Here is a 16,344-nt window from a genome sequence, read left to right on the forward strand (position 1 = left end):
CTGAATTGATGTACATTTTGTGGGCTTCCATGCAATACTTATAAAGGGGATGTCCTATGAAGTTTTGGAAATAATTTGTGTTGTTCCTGAAAATAATTAACTGTACAGCATGGCGTTTGGGATAATAATAATAATACATTTAATTTGTCCAGCAATCAAGTTGTTGCAACTGTTACACTTGATATGAGACACGTCAGGGGAAAGTAAAAAAATACATTTGTGGATACAAGACACAAATCAGGCATTATCGAAAAATTCAGCAATTGAATAAAACATTTTCAATTTTAAGAACCTAAGTAGATTGATTTTAAATGCAGCCACACTTTTTTGGGCCTTAATCTCAGCTGGGAGTTTATTATAAAGTTGAAGGCCCATAAAATTTGGGCCAGCACCTGCTTTTTTATACGTACATATAAAATGTGCAGCTACTCATTCTGGCTAGTGGAAGATTTATGTTTGTCGCAATTTTTCACATGCTCAGATGGATTTCTTTTTGTATGTACTACTACATGAAAAATATAAATACACGGCACTGGCAATACAACCAGTTTTTTAAACAGGGGGTGGCAAGGGGCATTGTATTTTGCAAAACTCATGAGTGGAATGGCTCTTTTTTGGACCCTGAAAATGGCCAAGGCCTTAGATGATGAACGCCAGTAAAGGATACTCTAGGCTATGTAAGAATAAAATTCTCTTTAGTATAGTGCACAGAGAACAGCTACTGAAACAGTGGATCTAATGGACCTTATTAAAAAGCAGGCCGAGCTTAACTTACTAGTTTAAGTACTTATGTGTTCATCCCAAGAGATTTGGGAATTGATGTGGAAACCCAAAAATTTGGTATTTAATGATATGACCTGCTTTCTGTGGACTAGTAGTCACTCTCGGTGCTTTATGTTCAGGTCAATGGGTGTCGGCTCCTTGGCCTCAACCATGTGGAGGTGGTGGCCAACTTGAAGGAATTACCTGTGCATGTGAGGATGGTGTGCGCACGAAAGTCAGCTGATGCACAACCACAGCACCGTCTTCTCATTGACACAGCCCAGGACAGGGCAGCATTTGCAGCCAGGGTATGTAGGCCTTTTCTGTAAATAGTGTGAGGCTGATCGTATCAGTTCAGCATCTTCATAGTTCCTTTTACGACATATACTTGTTGAAGTTACACTCTACTCTGATCTGAATCCACTCAATTTTTGAGTTTCTGTGCTATCATTCAGAAATCTAACAAATATTTTAAAAACACATATCTCTCTTGCTTTAGATTCCTCAAGCTGAGTTGTTTCAGCAGTCAGTGACACATCTGCCTAACATTAATAAGTAGTAAGATTAGTCACTTAGAATTATTTTGGTAACTATAAACATAGTCAAAAATAAGATGCAATTCCTTTAATTTTAGGATAACTGGATTTTAATAAGATGTGTATTTTATTTTATAATATGCCAAGTCTACTGAATTTACATTTCCACAACCTTAGAAATATCATTTTCCCATTATTGCAAGTCTGTGTAGTAAAGTGTTTTTAGCATTGTTTCTATGATATGATATGTGGTACTGTTACTGATATCCTACTCGTTAAGGTAGATTTTGGCTGTACCTTGGTAGAAAGATATTTTTTTTGCATATCATAACAAAACTCAACCTGGCCTCCCCTGCGCTCCTGCCTAATGTTCTCCCATCTATCATAGACTTTAAAATCCCACTGCCAATCAATATGCTCTGCATCCATTTTTCCTGTCTCCTTATGATTTCTCCCAGCAATCCCCTCCCCTTCCCACCATGCCTAGCACTTCCTCTTTTGTTTTCTTTTCTGCCCTCTTAACCTTCTCTATCCTTCTGCACACACTTATTTTAAAAGCCTACTATTAACATCCTTCAGTTTTCATGTTTCTGAGCCGTGCTTAACTGCACTGTATTTCAAAGTTCTTGCTGATCGTTTCTTAACGTCCTTACTCAATGTCCCTGTCATCATTTCCCTCCTCCTTGTGAGAGCTTCTTTGCCTAATGCAATTCTTATTTTTGTCCCCTCTACTTAAATAATTTTAGTTCAAAACTCTTCCAAGATAAGTAAACTTTTCAACCATTCTAGCTTATGAACTCTTAATTTAATGTTTGGCAAAGCTTTCCTCTCTCTAAAAAACTGCATTACCTTGATATGTTTTTAATTGATTCTCAACCCATACATATTTCACTGACTTTCCAATTGACTCAGCAATGCTTGCAACTGCCGACTGGCAAACTAAAGCTTGCTCATCCACAAACCTATTATCCACTTGAATTTTTTACTTACTTTCATTTCTATCTCCGGTTCTTCCCATGCATCTTTAGCCATTACCCCCACATATATGTTAAGAAGCAAAGGTTATAATAGACACACCTGACTTACCAATCTGCCTGGCACTTCTCATCCCCCTTTCTTCACTTGCACCTGTGCATTCTGAGACATGTGCAGGTTGTGGATAAGTCACCTGTCCCTCCAGTGTACTCCTATTTTCTGCCGTACATTCATTAATTCTACCCAATTCAACCAATCAAACTCCTTCAAAACTACAAATCAAAAAATAAAATGTGATTGTATTTTATATTCTCTCCATTAGTATTCTCATTACTGTTATTGCATAATGCATGCTACTCCCCTTTCTACTCCCCATGCTACTCCCACTCTGAGTATCCCCAAATTTATCATTTGTCATGCTCTTCATCCTCTCATTGAGGATCTGCATAATACTTTAGCTGCATGGAAAATCCTAATGTTCAAGAGTTCTCACATATGGTGGCTATTTCACTTTTTTAGGGTGGTAACTAGTAGTATTCTAGCAAAATCTTCCAGCCAAATTTTTGGCTCATAAATACTATGGATTGGTCCATAAAATAAAATCCATAAAATATGTAGTCCATTAAACATGATTTCCTGCCCTAGTTCAGGGGTTAGGTGGGACTTTTTAGTCTTAATCTTGCCCCAATGAAGACATTTTATTATTTTTGTAAAAACTCTTGGGATAATCTACCTCTATGCTTCATTTGATATGTATGCCCTTTATATTTTGATTACAATTAACATTATGCCCTTTTTATCAAGTTTCTATCAAGGATATTTGCCCCTAAATGATCCCCATCTGCATGTCATTCTCTTTCTATGTCTAAGCTTGCTGGTCTTAACTGATATCTTCCTTGATCCCCTGGCATTTTCAGTGTATACATATACCGACTGTGGAGTATAATTGAGTATTTGTAATGATCAAGCCCTGTCTCCGGCATTACCTTTTCCCTGTGGCCATTCTGTGTTCCTAAACCGTAATTCAAAATGTCACTTAAATCTCTCCCTCTGCCTACTATCACATTTGAATCCACAATAACTACTTTTTCCTTACAGGAGCACCCACAATTTTTTCATCTAATTGTTTGTGTACCCTATCGACTTCTTCCTTATGATTGCTTGATGGCACGTAAACCTGTGCAGTATATAATATGATTTACCAGATAATTGCTTGCAAAAAATATTAAATTGAAATACCTAAATATCACCTTTGAGTATTAGGTTGCCAAAACACAGGGCAGGAAAAACAGTTGATGGGGTGTTCATTGGATGGCTACAAAATAGTCATGCCTTACCTCTTCTGTACATGCATATTAGCTTAGTTTCAGGCCTAGGAACTAGTCATGCCTTCCCCCTCATATCTAATTGCTGAGTTTCATTAATATTTCTCAAAATTCAAGTGTGGAACAGGAAATTTATTCATGTGAACTGTTATGTAGAAATTTGATGTTAATTTGTGATTTGTAGGAGTAAATATTTGCTCTCTGCATACTTTGATGACCTCTCCATCCCCCCGCGTCATGTCTTCCCAACAGAGCATCCTTGGGGGCAGCCTTCAGAACCTGCTGCCCTCAACAGACCGTCTGGTGAAGGCTAAATCAGATGGGTCCCTTGCATCCTCATCAACAGCCACTGCTACGGCTTCTTCAGCTGCCCACACACCAGGGGCCGCTTCCCATGCCCCAACAACACCCACATTCTCCTCCCCTTCATCCTCTTCAGCGCCAGGGTCATCCTCAGGGCCATCGGCAGATGCCGCACCCACCAGCGACATGAGCCTTGGAGTGAGTAGTGGAGGGCTCTCAGCCAAGATGAGATCTCGCTCCCTTGAGCCCCTGACAGGCCTTGCCATGTGGAGCTCTGAGCCACAGGTCATCGAGCTCATTAAGGGAGAGAGAGGATTGGGATTCAGCATCCTTGACTATCAGGTGAGAGGAGGGGTCAGCCCATATTGCCCAGAATGCATTTAAAGAAAATCATTTGGCCCCGAGAGGAAAATATACTCACTGCTTGAATATAAGTTAATGTTTTCTATTTTTATTTGCAATGAAGTAATCATTCATTAGCATAAGTAATGAAAATATCATCCATCAGCTTAAATTTTGCCTCAGTTCTTATTCCTCAGTTGTATTCAGCATACTTTACAGAGTATCATTATGTTCTATTTTCAAGTATAATTAAAAGAAATTTGTGTGGAACACTGGTTTACATTGCAATTCTCTGGATTCATCAAAATTGACTTATTAAGCAAACACAGGTATAATTAACACTATGATGATGATTTCAATGATCAACTGTTTGCATTCAGATTTCATAGACATCTCTTCCAATGATTTTAGCATTGGTATGAACTCAAACTCATCTGATGAGCACTAGAAAAACAGTATTTGCATTGATTCTTTTAGTTAAATGATATGAATGGTTACAGCTAGTCAATAGCAATACAGCCTATGAAAAACAAGAGCACAATATAACTAGTGTGTCTTGCCAAATCTATTGCTAGTATAGAGTATCATATATATGTTGAGTTATAGGGGAAGAGAAGTTGACATGAAGCAAAGGCATAATTTTACTCAGGTACGAGTGCTATAAAACTTGCTTTCAAGTATAGAATGAAACTGTTGAACATTGGGAAATCATAACACATATGCCATGCTCCCAGAAATGAGGCTCTCTGCCTTTTACTTTCTGACTAAAAAGAATCTCTCTGAGAACTGTGGTTTTATAGGGTATATGAAGCATTGTGCCCTGTTGACTACTGTATTGCATAATTTTAGATCACCCAATTGCATCTGCATACTTCATAAGTTTGAGTGATAACAGTATACTTTTTGTACAATAAACCTTTTTTAAAGTGGGTATTTATTTTTTTATAAAACTTATTGTTACCATTATTTCTTAAGTGATCTTCTTACAGGTGCGGTTTATATTGTGTTTTATGTTGCTCATGAAGGGCTGGAATACTTAAGCGTAAAATCTACAGAAATTATATTTTACCCAAAAAAGGAAGAAATATTTTTAGGTCAGCTTTTAATTAGGCAGCTATGAAGCATCCATCTAAAGAGAGGCAACCATGCCTAGTCAGAACTAGGCTGAAATAATCTATTATACAACTTTGCACTCTTATGTGTTTCCCTCAAGTCTGTAAGGCAGTCTGAAGAGAATATTTAAAGAAATGCCATTCATAGTGCCTTTCATTAAGAGTAGGGGAATCTAAATGCTGGGTTTATGTATCATTAATGGCATGAGTGACCTTAGTTGTCATTTGCCCCCCATAATGACTACAGCTCTGAAAGGGCAGTTCTGCAACCTTCTTTTTGACAAAACACTGGAGCAACAATCTGAATAATGTGCGTGGAAAGGTAGTGAACGTTAGGGTATTTGCAACATTCAGGATAATTTTCTGTCATCCAGCTTTGGGATTACTTATAATGTTTGAACTCTATATTTTATTTTGATACTTGTGGGATCTCTTGGATCTCAGATTTATATAAATTCCAATCACCAGACAATGATGTTCATTCAGTACTGTGTAATACCACTTCCTTTTGAGGACGACAAAAGAAAGAGCGTTAATCACAAAAAAGTGTGAATTGAGATAAATTGTAATTTTCAGGAAATGGGAAAAATTATGGCCTAATATTCCATTGTTTTATTTAATTTATCTTACAGGTGAGGGGTCATGGAATCACAACAGAAATAAATTAGCAAACAAAAGTTAACAAAATTAGAGTAAACACTGTTGTTTCTACCAGAAAGCAAATAAGTTTTTTGAGCAACTGAGGTATCCTTTATGACCAGGGCGAGCTTGCATCGAGTCCAAAAACAATTTTTTTTATTGTCTTGAGATTTTTATTCCCCCCTCTATTAGAGTGACCCATTGCCATGAGGCAAGCTCTCTGTTGTCATATGACTTCCAAGTGATTAGCACTGCCCTACAATGTGTTTGCCAGCGGATAGAGAGCATGATATTTGTGTACGACAATAAAAATCCACTACTTACTGACCAACCTTGTGTTCAGGGGTTTATGAGACTTGCTTATAGCATTATTGATCTTGACAGGTTATTAACTAGTAAATTTGACATTTCTTAATTACATTCTGTTGATTTGGGTGTGTAATCAAACTCATAATGGATAAATGGCAGTGAAGTTGAGCCTTAAAAACTTGCTATTCGAGGAAACATCAGGAAAACATGAAGGCATTGAAATGTGTCAAAGCAAAGAAGAAAAGGAACTCTGATCGTGTTTATGGTAATGTTAAAACTTCTAAACTCATTGGTGTTCACATGGCGGGATCATCTTATTCATCTGGGAGATTTTAGTAATTGGAAATGGAAAAGATCAAACAATTTTTTGATAATGTTAAGGCACTGTGAGAATATAACTAGGAGAATGGCTATCTTTTGAAATTAATTGAAAGTAACAATATAAACTGTTGTCGGGTGAAAAAAGGGCCCAGTAGGTTACTGCACCAGATTTAATTCATTTTGTTTTTCAATGCCAGTTTGCTAAATGTCTGTCGTAAGGTATTTTATAACATTCATGGCATTACTGAGGAGCCAGAGCAATGTGTGCAAAACAAATATGAAGTGGTGTTATTGAACCAGAACAGCATAAATGATTCTCAATGAAGCCATATTTACAGAAATGTGAATGATTAAAGAAAGCAAAATGTTTTAGATCACATAAATAGCATGCCTAAAGCATCTAGCCAATACACTAGAGCAAAAAGTCCTTAGGGAAAGTATCTGCATACAGCATTAAACTTAAACATCCTTTTATTATCATGATACGTGTAACAGGAGCTTCATTGTGGACTATGAGCCTCCAAAGAACGATACATGTGCTTATTGTGATGATGCAACTAATGGCCTTATGAGTTCAAGTGACTCTGCTAAATTGAATGAGTTGAAATTAAAGAAATATTTGCATTTGAATCATCCTAAAATTGCATTTACTCCTATGAAATCTCCGAAGGATGCAACAGACACTTTGGTTGCCATATTTTGTTTTGATTTCCAGAAAGCAATGCCAACACCCAAACTCACATCTAGTGTGTGATATATGAGCAAAAATTGTAGACTTTTAATTTCGGCATGTGCAATGGGAAATGAAATGCAGTGTCAATGTGTTTATGGTATGAGAGTGCAGCAAAACATGACTCCTTGGAGATTGCGAGTTGGATGATGCCTTACATCGACATTAATATCTCTCTTAAAGTGAAGAAAAGTAATATTTTTACTTGTAAATCTGAGGGCTGAATAAAAATATTAACTTGGTTTATCTGTTCCTTTGAAAAAAAAAACATAAAAAAGATTTGATGGAATTGAACATTACTTTATGATGCCAGGTCATTTTTATCTGTCTTATGACAGGATTCTGGGCTTTCCACACTATGGAGCCATTCATAATCATCAGAATGGACAAATCTTTGTCTGTGGGTAATGGTTTTCTACTAGAGCACATAACAAAGAACTAAAAGTGTGAACACCAGTTTTAAGGATGCAAAGACTTTCCTGTACTTCAAGCAGTGTAAGCAAGGGTACACCATCAAGCAACCTTATGATCACTCTTCACCTGTGCCCATCCAGTTGAAGAAGTACACGACGAAGGCATATGGTCGGTCGATCTTTGATCTCTCTCCAGCATTATATCAAAAAATTATTCAACTACCGAGAAGATAATTTTGATGAAGTACATGATCTTGATGACCTCTTGTTTATACACCACCACATCTCAAAAAGGTCATACAAATCATTATTGCCTTCCAGAGCAATAACCCAACAGCAGTCTCCAAAGAAGAAGAAGATGCTAGTGATAATGTGCTAGACTGTTCAAATTATAAATCTTAAAAAGTATTAGAAAAGCAAACACAAAACAAACATGATTTCTCTCTGTAAGTTTGCATATTTAACCTGAGGGAATTGAGAGAACTTAACAAAATTTATTCATAGATATACTAGTTGGCTTTTGAAAACTTCACATGTCATGATATATTCCCTACTGGTTGGAAATTATTTTGTAAATAATCAAATTGGGAAAAATCTGGAATTTTAAGTTGAACCGAGGACACATACGTTTGTGACCCTTGTTTTGTGGATGCATCTCATTGTTAGGTAGAATCTCTGAAAATTTGTAATTTAGATCTGGATTAGCTTCTTTTTCAGATGTTTTTAAAAATAATAATAATAAAATAGTTTAGCTATCAACGTGATACTGCAGAGCTGTTCACTTCTGGTGAGATTTTTTTTCAGACTCTACACTTCTAGATTCATCACAGATGGTTTTACAGATAATATTATATTGGATGCTGAAAGTATCTGTCCAACCATCTGATGCTTAGAAGACATCAATGCCTAGCCTTGCTGCAACATAGAATGCCTTTTCTTTTAACGAAATTGTACTAATTGATACGCTTACAGCCCTGAATCATTGAAATTCTGCCTTTAAATATTTCTTCTAGTTAATCATGCTTGGAGTATTTGATGTATTCATGCCTTTTAACTATTGGGTTGATTGATTGATGTTTATTGGTTCCTAAAATACATGTTTGAGACATGAATAGAACATGTCACAATCCTTTGCACCTTGTTGTATGATTTTCAAGGTCTCTGCTATTAAGCTCAATTTAAAATTTAGTATGTCAAGTTCCATAGATGGGGACACTCAAGTTCCAATATGGAAGTCAACTCTTTGCAAAATGTTGATTAATCTTATAATGACAGTCATTTTCTCCCACATTTATGTGCCAGTTTAACGTAAATTTCCCCAATCCTAAACTTAAAACAGCAAAAATGATTTTTCCGTAAATGCAAGATGAACATTGCTTGAAGTATGAGAAATAATAAAAGAGGGGATTGGGATGGTGCTTTGAACAAACTGGCTTCCCACTGAGAGGACCCTGATTTGAATACTGGAGACAGCAGATATTTTTCAGTGGTATCCCAATCCTTACTTGAGGTGCTTTGTGGAGAGCACTTTGAGTGAGTACACTGTCTATCAGATGGGGCGTTAAATTATGGATCCCTTGGTGCCTTTCGTTAAGAGTTGGCTAATGCTGACCTAAGGTTTCTCTCCACCCTTCCTCCTTTCCCGTATATTCTTAATGGTACAAATGACCTTAGCCGTCATTTGCCTCCCCTAAAAACTACCACTGCTACAATAATAATAAAAAGAAAAATTGTGGCAAAGTAAAGAGCTCTGGAATTTTCAGAAGTGTTTACCTTCGCAATTTTATTACCGAAGGTAGTGGTGATAGTTAGCCAAATAATATATAATTTAAGTATCTTTATTGTGCCTGCTCAATTTTATGTGTATCATGCTATGATATTGTTCCATGAAAAAAAATTCGAATCACAACATTTGGGATGTTTGGCCTATTTATTTTTCATGCTATGATAGTGATGTAATGCACTGCCATCAAAAGAAAGAAAGGTTTGGAAAACAAATCAACATGTAGATTTCATGTTTAAGTTTAGATATTATAATAATAACTATTCTTTTCTTCCCCTTACCTCACTAGCCCCACATTCTCCCATTAATCACAAACTGCAGCATTTATTTCCCAAAAAAATGCTCTGTTTCCATATTTCCTGTCACTTTTTGATTTCTTCTAACAGTCCTGTCTCTTCCTCCACCATTCCTAGCACTTCCTCATTTGTTTTCCTCTCCATCCTTCTCCTTATCCACATTTCAAAAGCCTCCAATCTATACCTATCATCTTTTTTCAATAATTATGTTTCTTAACCATACAAAGCTACTTCCATAGCAAAGTGTTCACTAAGCTTCTTTTAATATTCTCACTCAAAGTCCCTATTATCAATTCCCCCCTCCATGTGAGAGCCTCTTTCTCTACTGCAAATCTTCTTCTTGTGTCCCTTCTACTTTGTTCATATTGGTCCAAAACACTTAAGATAAACTTTCCCATCTGCTCTAGTTTTTTCACTCATATTTTAAAGTTTAACATAGCCTCTCTCTTTCTCAAAATCTCATAGCCTTAATTTTGTTTACTTTGATCTTCATACCGCACTTAATACACTGATTTTGTGATATGCTCAGCAATGATTGTAACCCCTTGGGTAATGTTTCTCTCTATTAGTGACCTCATTACTGCTCTGGCATCACATGCTTCTACTCTTGCTGAATCCAAACTGATCATCCACTAAGTAATCATATCCTATTCTCTCCAACCTCGTATCAATGGCCCTAAGTATCATTTTAGCTGCATGCAAAATAAAACTTATTTTTCCATGTGATAAGCTATGGTTCACATATATGTGGTATGGGGTTAAGTTCTTAGCAGAGGCTGAGAAATGAATCTAATATTTAGATTTTTAAAGTGTTGGTCGCTTGGCTCCATGTAGCACGTCTTGTCAACAGTCATTGCAAAGTTGGAAGGCCATAACAGTGAGTATTTCTCTTCTTCCCGCATGAGGAGCCGCCATCATCTCTCCTCCATCCAGCAATCAATCAATTATTTTCCTTCCTACCATCACCATTGCACCAAGGCATGATTTCTCATGATGCTAATATTTGCATGTGTACCTGATTTCAGGACCCGATGAACCCAAGTGAGACGGTGATTGTGATCCGCAGCCTGGTGCCTGGTGGGGTGGCGCAGACTGATGGCCGGCTCGTGCCAGGTGACCGCCTACTCGCGGTGAATGACTCTCGTCTGGAGAATGCATCTCTGGACCGTGCAGTACAGGCCCTCAAGGGGGCACCAAGGGGCGTGGTGCGCATTGCAGTGGCCAAGCCCCTCCCCCTGCTCCCAGCCTCCGAAGCGGCCGAAGATGACAACTATGAACCCGAGCAAGAAGTGTTGTCGTCGCCTTACAGGGTGAGTGGTGGTCAGGTCATCTCGGGCTCAGTCACGGTCACTGCGGGTGGTCCATCATTGGTCGTGGCGAGCCATGGAGGCAGCACCCCATCGTACCGACTGACGTCCACTTCAGGTTGGCATCACCACGGGGACGGCAAGGAAAAGGATGAAGCAGTCATGAGTCTTGGGGCTAACTTGCAGGCCCAGGGGTTGGTCAAGTCCGAGAGCTTCTAGTTTAGAGAAAGAGAGAGAATCCCCATTCCATCCTTCCTTAGCACCAGAGTTGTCCGTGTCGTTCCTCATGGCTTGGTGGGAATTGTCTTTGTTTCCTTTAGTTCCATTATGTTTATATGACAGAATGGAGATTTTTGTTGCATAGCCAACTCAAGTTTATCCATTGTTCTATTATAGTTTATTATAATTACCCTGTATATTTCAATTTTATGTAGAGCCCATCCCATAAATTATTTATGCTTATTATGTTTTGCATCCATTTTAATTAAGTATATATGTATACACACATGCATATGCAATTTGAGATCAAGGAAATGTGCATGTCAAGGGGGATTTCCCGAAGATGTTGTTGTTGTAGCTTGCAAGTCACAGTGGCAGCTGAAGTCGTTTATTGTTACGCACTTGGTGTGCATTGTTCTTGTCCCCTCAGCTTCCCTAAACTGGGCAACTCTGTGCTGTCTATCAAACAAGTTAGGCTTCCTTCGTCCATTCATTCCTGGTCTGTGTTGACCACCCCTGCATGCGCAGAAGAAAACCCTAACCAACGGAAGGTCATAGTCAGTTTCTGATGACTTGGATGTGCACACCTAAGCCGATATACTTAGTCTGGGACTTATATCTTGGCCAAACTGAACCTACAGCTCTAATTAGCAATTCAAGGAATTCAGCAATTAATGGTCATCACCAGTTTTAAGAATAATGGGAGTCATTTAAAGCTCGTATGGTTGTTTTTAATCTTGTTTACCATGATACACTTTTCATCATCCAGGACTACTGCCCTAGGTGGAAATAATTGTTAAGGTTACAAAAAGTTTTATATCCTGGTGCTCACCGTTTACAATTGTTACATACCTGACATGCCTACAGAGTTATTTGCTCAATCTTCAAAATTTTTGTGAAAGGTTAAAGAAGGGGATGTATTGGTGACAAGGCATATCATTTGCATTAATGGGGTGATTGTAGGGGGATGGTTTGGCAAAGGGGAGGGGAAAATAGAGGGAATGGGGCTAACAGAGGGTGTGTACCTGCCCTGTCAAGGTCACAGCTGCTTTTTTGATGAGAAATGGCCTCCAACCATGAACTTCCTCTTCTTCTTTGTATCATTATGAAAGGTTTTCCTTCTCATGCCATATGCTTCCAAGTATTACCATTTTTCATGTTGTATACATGTTCACTCAGTGTTTCTTAAGATGTGTGTGTGTACCTTTTGCATTCCAGTGCAACATGCCTCGGCCTTAAACGTGGCTAACAAAGAAACTTCTATCCTCCTTTTGTATGTCAGTTACTCAAATACTAACTAATCTCTACCTGGCAACCTCCAATCAAAAGGCTTCATTATGGTTTCTTTTCTTTTTGCGGCAGGACAAAGCAAACTTTTTATGATACTGGGGCAGTTCACTTATAGTTTTTTTTTATATTTAATCATTATTATGATGAAATGAGATTTGCTGTTTATTTGAAATTAAATATGCCATGTGAAGTCAAGTAAACAAATTTTATTTTAAGTGCTTTATTTAGTATTTAACCTTAAATTTGGCTCTAGCTGGAAGACAAAATTCCTATTTTGAAATGTCAATATACCCATTCTGTCTGAAGAATTATTTTAATGAAGGAAATATCAGCATGTTGCCTGAAAAAAATTAATATAATTGGAGGAAAAAGCCATGAAGAATTTGAGTTGTGAAGCATGAAGTATCATACTCAAACAGGTCATGGGAAATATAAACTTTTTGAGTATTCTGCCGGACATTTTTTGTACATGGAAATGGTACTTTTGATATTTTTCTAGAATTTCAAGTACAGTTACGATTTATACTCTCTCAATAAAAAAACCAAAGTCATACATCAGCCCTGTGATTGGGGGTTGCTTGCATTTCAAATTGTCCCTTAGATATTGACATGCATCAACAGGAAATTTCGGATTCCATATCAGTAATTTCAATCAGTTTTGACTGTTGATCCAATATGTCCCACCTAGAAATGAAAGGATTGCAGTGTATGCAGGTGGCAAAAGCTCCTGTAATCAGTCGAGCAGTCTGTAGTGAAGGGCACGTGAATTTTTGCAGAAGCTTATCCTTGCACTCAACTCAGTCCTCCAAACACTTTGCACGTTCATTCACTTGGTCTCTCTCTCTCTCTCTCATGGCGGCTGTTTGTGCTCCTTCTTTATCCCTTCCTGAAGTCTCCACTTTAATTTTGGGCCTTGGGAGTTCATCAGTTCTTCTGCCAGTCATCCAAGAGAGGAACATTTCATTTGCTTCCCTGATCTAGTCTTTCTTTCATTAATTAAGAGAGGTGGTTTACTTAAATTCCACAACTGAAATTAGTGGTGTGTATGAGATCAAAAGACTATTGAGATTAAGTCTTGCAATGACTTAAGAATGTTATATTTATCTTAACATAAGACTGATGTCTCCCATTTGTAAGTTCAGACTTTTTTCATCACATTTTTGTGTCGTGGTCAGGCTGAAGTATTGAAAACAAGGCATTTGGAAAACTTGCAGCTCCCATTAACTCTCTGGTTAACCTTTATTAATTTACTTAATGTTCACCCCCCCCCCATGAATTGTTTTCAACCAGAGGAACAGTTGTGTTAGACCACTACCCAGTCCCATTGTGCATTGATGTGTGCGTGCTGTTGTTGTTGATGGGTATTGTTGGGAGGCCCCCAACTTCACCCTGTGCACACCCTGCTTTAATTGGTTACTCTGGCATAGTAGAGTCAGTTGACTGTTTCCATCTTCCTGGTGTCCTAGCTGTTGCATATTATTAAAATGTTGAAATTATTATTCGACGTGTTCAGTGTTTAACTGGGGTCCACTCAAGTTTTTTCCAAGGGGTTGAACAGCTGATAATGTCACAATGGTTTGATGTTCATTTAAATATGTAATTTACTTTTCTCAGAGCGAGGCATTTCATTTGATTTATTCCGTAAATGATTGGGTATATAAAGCAGTGGGAAGGAATTTAATATGGCTTTGGCCTTATTTTGTTTTCATTGTTCATTCATTTTGAAATCTCTGGCATCCAGTGGACTATTATGTTTTGAGTCATATTTAATTTGTTATTGATCATTTCAGGCATTGTTGTGTTTTGTTAATTCATCAAGGTCATTTTCTATTGGCTTTGTGGCAATGCTAATAGAATTTTTGGTGCTGGGATAGGAATCAACAGCAAATCTCACCTCACCATTTTTATATCTCCATATTTGTATGAGTTGATTCAGCACTGCCTCACACACCATTTGATTTACCAAGTCACTTTCGAGTCATTCAGTACACAATTTTTTCACCAAAACAAGAAAACATGTTTTTCACTCAATTTTTAACACTTGAAAGCATGCATGCTGCCCTTGAATGAAATCTCTTAAACATTAAACAGAAATTACTTTTAAAACTTTAGATGTTACAAATGGCAGAGATAATGCTGTTATGAATGGGCTATCAGATGTGCAATTTATTAATGTAAAATAAGCTGTATTGCCTCTTAATTTTCATCTTGTTCTTGTAGCCACGGTTACATTGAAATGCCTTTCAACAAGCTGTCATTTTAGTTTTATGTTATGTTCATAATTCTATTAAATTGCAAAAATTTTCTGCCGTACATAGCTATAACATGATTTCATAGAGTGTGAGCCTTTCAACAACAAAAAATTAAATGAAACATGTAGCATTGTGAACACTGCAACCAGAGCAGTACTTGCCATTTACCATGCTTAATTAATTATCATTAAAAATATCCAAATTTTAGGCCATGCAAAGTATTGTGGATTCTGTGATATTTTATCAATTTTTTTATTATAACTCTTACATTCCATTCTCTCATCTGTGAAAGTGCTGGAAAATTGGTCATAGTGTCATGTTGCAATAATGTCACTATGAGTGCTTACAGTTTATGGGCTCACTCAGTTATTATTTTACGGACATATTAATGGAATCTGGAAAGAACCTGAGAGGAGACTTTGTGCATCAATCACGCACTAATCAGTATGATGTGATAGTTTTTTGAGTTTTAAATGCAGGATGCAAACGTGGTTATGGCAAAGAATACAATGAGAGTTGATAGGCAGTATTTTTTGGAAAGTGAATTTATTTTATCAGAAAATTTAAAAGATGTGTGTGTGTGTATGTTTGCACTGTAGCCCAAACAAATAAGCAATTGAAACGTTGCAGAGGGAATTCCATTAACTTGTGGGGAATGAGAAGCAGTATGAAAGCCTTGTTTTGTGTTGTACAGAGATTTCACTTAAACTGCCTCACTTACATCTCCCACTTTTATTTTTGAATTACATGTTGCTCATATGTAGCTTGCATTCCAGAGTATTTCTGACACCATATATAACTACAATTATTAAGTTTTTATTTTTTTAAATATGTGTTTATGAGTTGCCTACTTTTCCTTATTTTGTAGTGAAACATTATGGAAACCAATTTATTCCTATCACAGAAAATGTCTCTATGTTGTCATTTATCAGCTTCAATGTCTTGAATAGCGGCAGCATAGATTTGCAAGCCAGCCCAATTTTTGAGTGTCTCCATTATATTCTTTGCTTCAACTGTTTTACTCTCAATGTGTCTGGATTAGTTCACATTTCTATCATTCCAAATGAAGTTCTGTTATGCAAATGTAGTGTCAAATACAAAACTTTGTAAACAAATCCTATGCCTAAAGTCAATAAATAAAAAGTTCCACTGCATTCGCCTTGAGAGAGTCTTTGGAGCATTTGATTCCATTTTATTCAAGGAAACAGCCTTCACAGTGATTTTTTGGGAATAAATTTCTCAATCAAACCTGGAATTGGAAATGTTGCCTTTAAGAGGTTGAAAATGAACCCCCAAACTTTGACCCTTATTTTTCCTAAATGTTAGAATTGATCTTTTTCAAGTATGGGCTCTTTATTCTTATAAAATACCGGGAATATTTAACTGGTAAATTTTGGTTGCATTCAATATTTGAATGGAATGTTTTAATT

The 16,344-nt window shown here is 37.1% G+C and overlaps 1 protein-coding gene across 1 annotated transcript in view; it reads left to right on the plus strand.

Moving 5' to 3' along the window:
- Positions 1 to 16,068, plus strand: part of LOC139691334 (patj homolog) — a 133,388-nt gene extending 117,320 nt beyond the window's left edge. Inside the window, exons 15-17 of the mRNA XM_071589102.1 lie at positions 903 to 1,070; positions 3,851 to 4,243; positions 10,872 to 16,068. Of these exons, the coding sequence (XP_071445203.1) occupies positions 903 to 1,070; positions 3,851 to 4,243; positions 10,872 to 11,372 (1,062 nt within the window). The 3' untranslated portion in view covers positions 11,373 to 16,068. The remainder of the gene's footprint in view (positions 1 to 902; positions 1,071 to 3,850; positions 4,244 to 10,871) is intronic.
- The last annotated feature ends 276 nt before the right edge of the window (positions 16,069 to 16,344 follow it).

This window comes from Hetaerina americana, unplaced genomic scaffold (genome assembly GCF_022747635.1).
Source record: "Hetaerina americana unplaced genomic scaffold, ioHetAmer1.1.p SCAF_33, whole genome shotgun sequence".
NCBI lineage: Eukaryota > Metazoa > Arthropoda > Insecta > Odonata > Calopterygidae > Hetaerina > Hetaerina americana.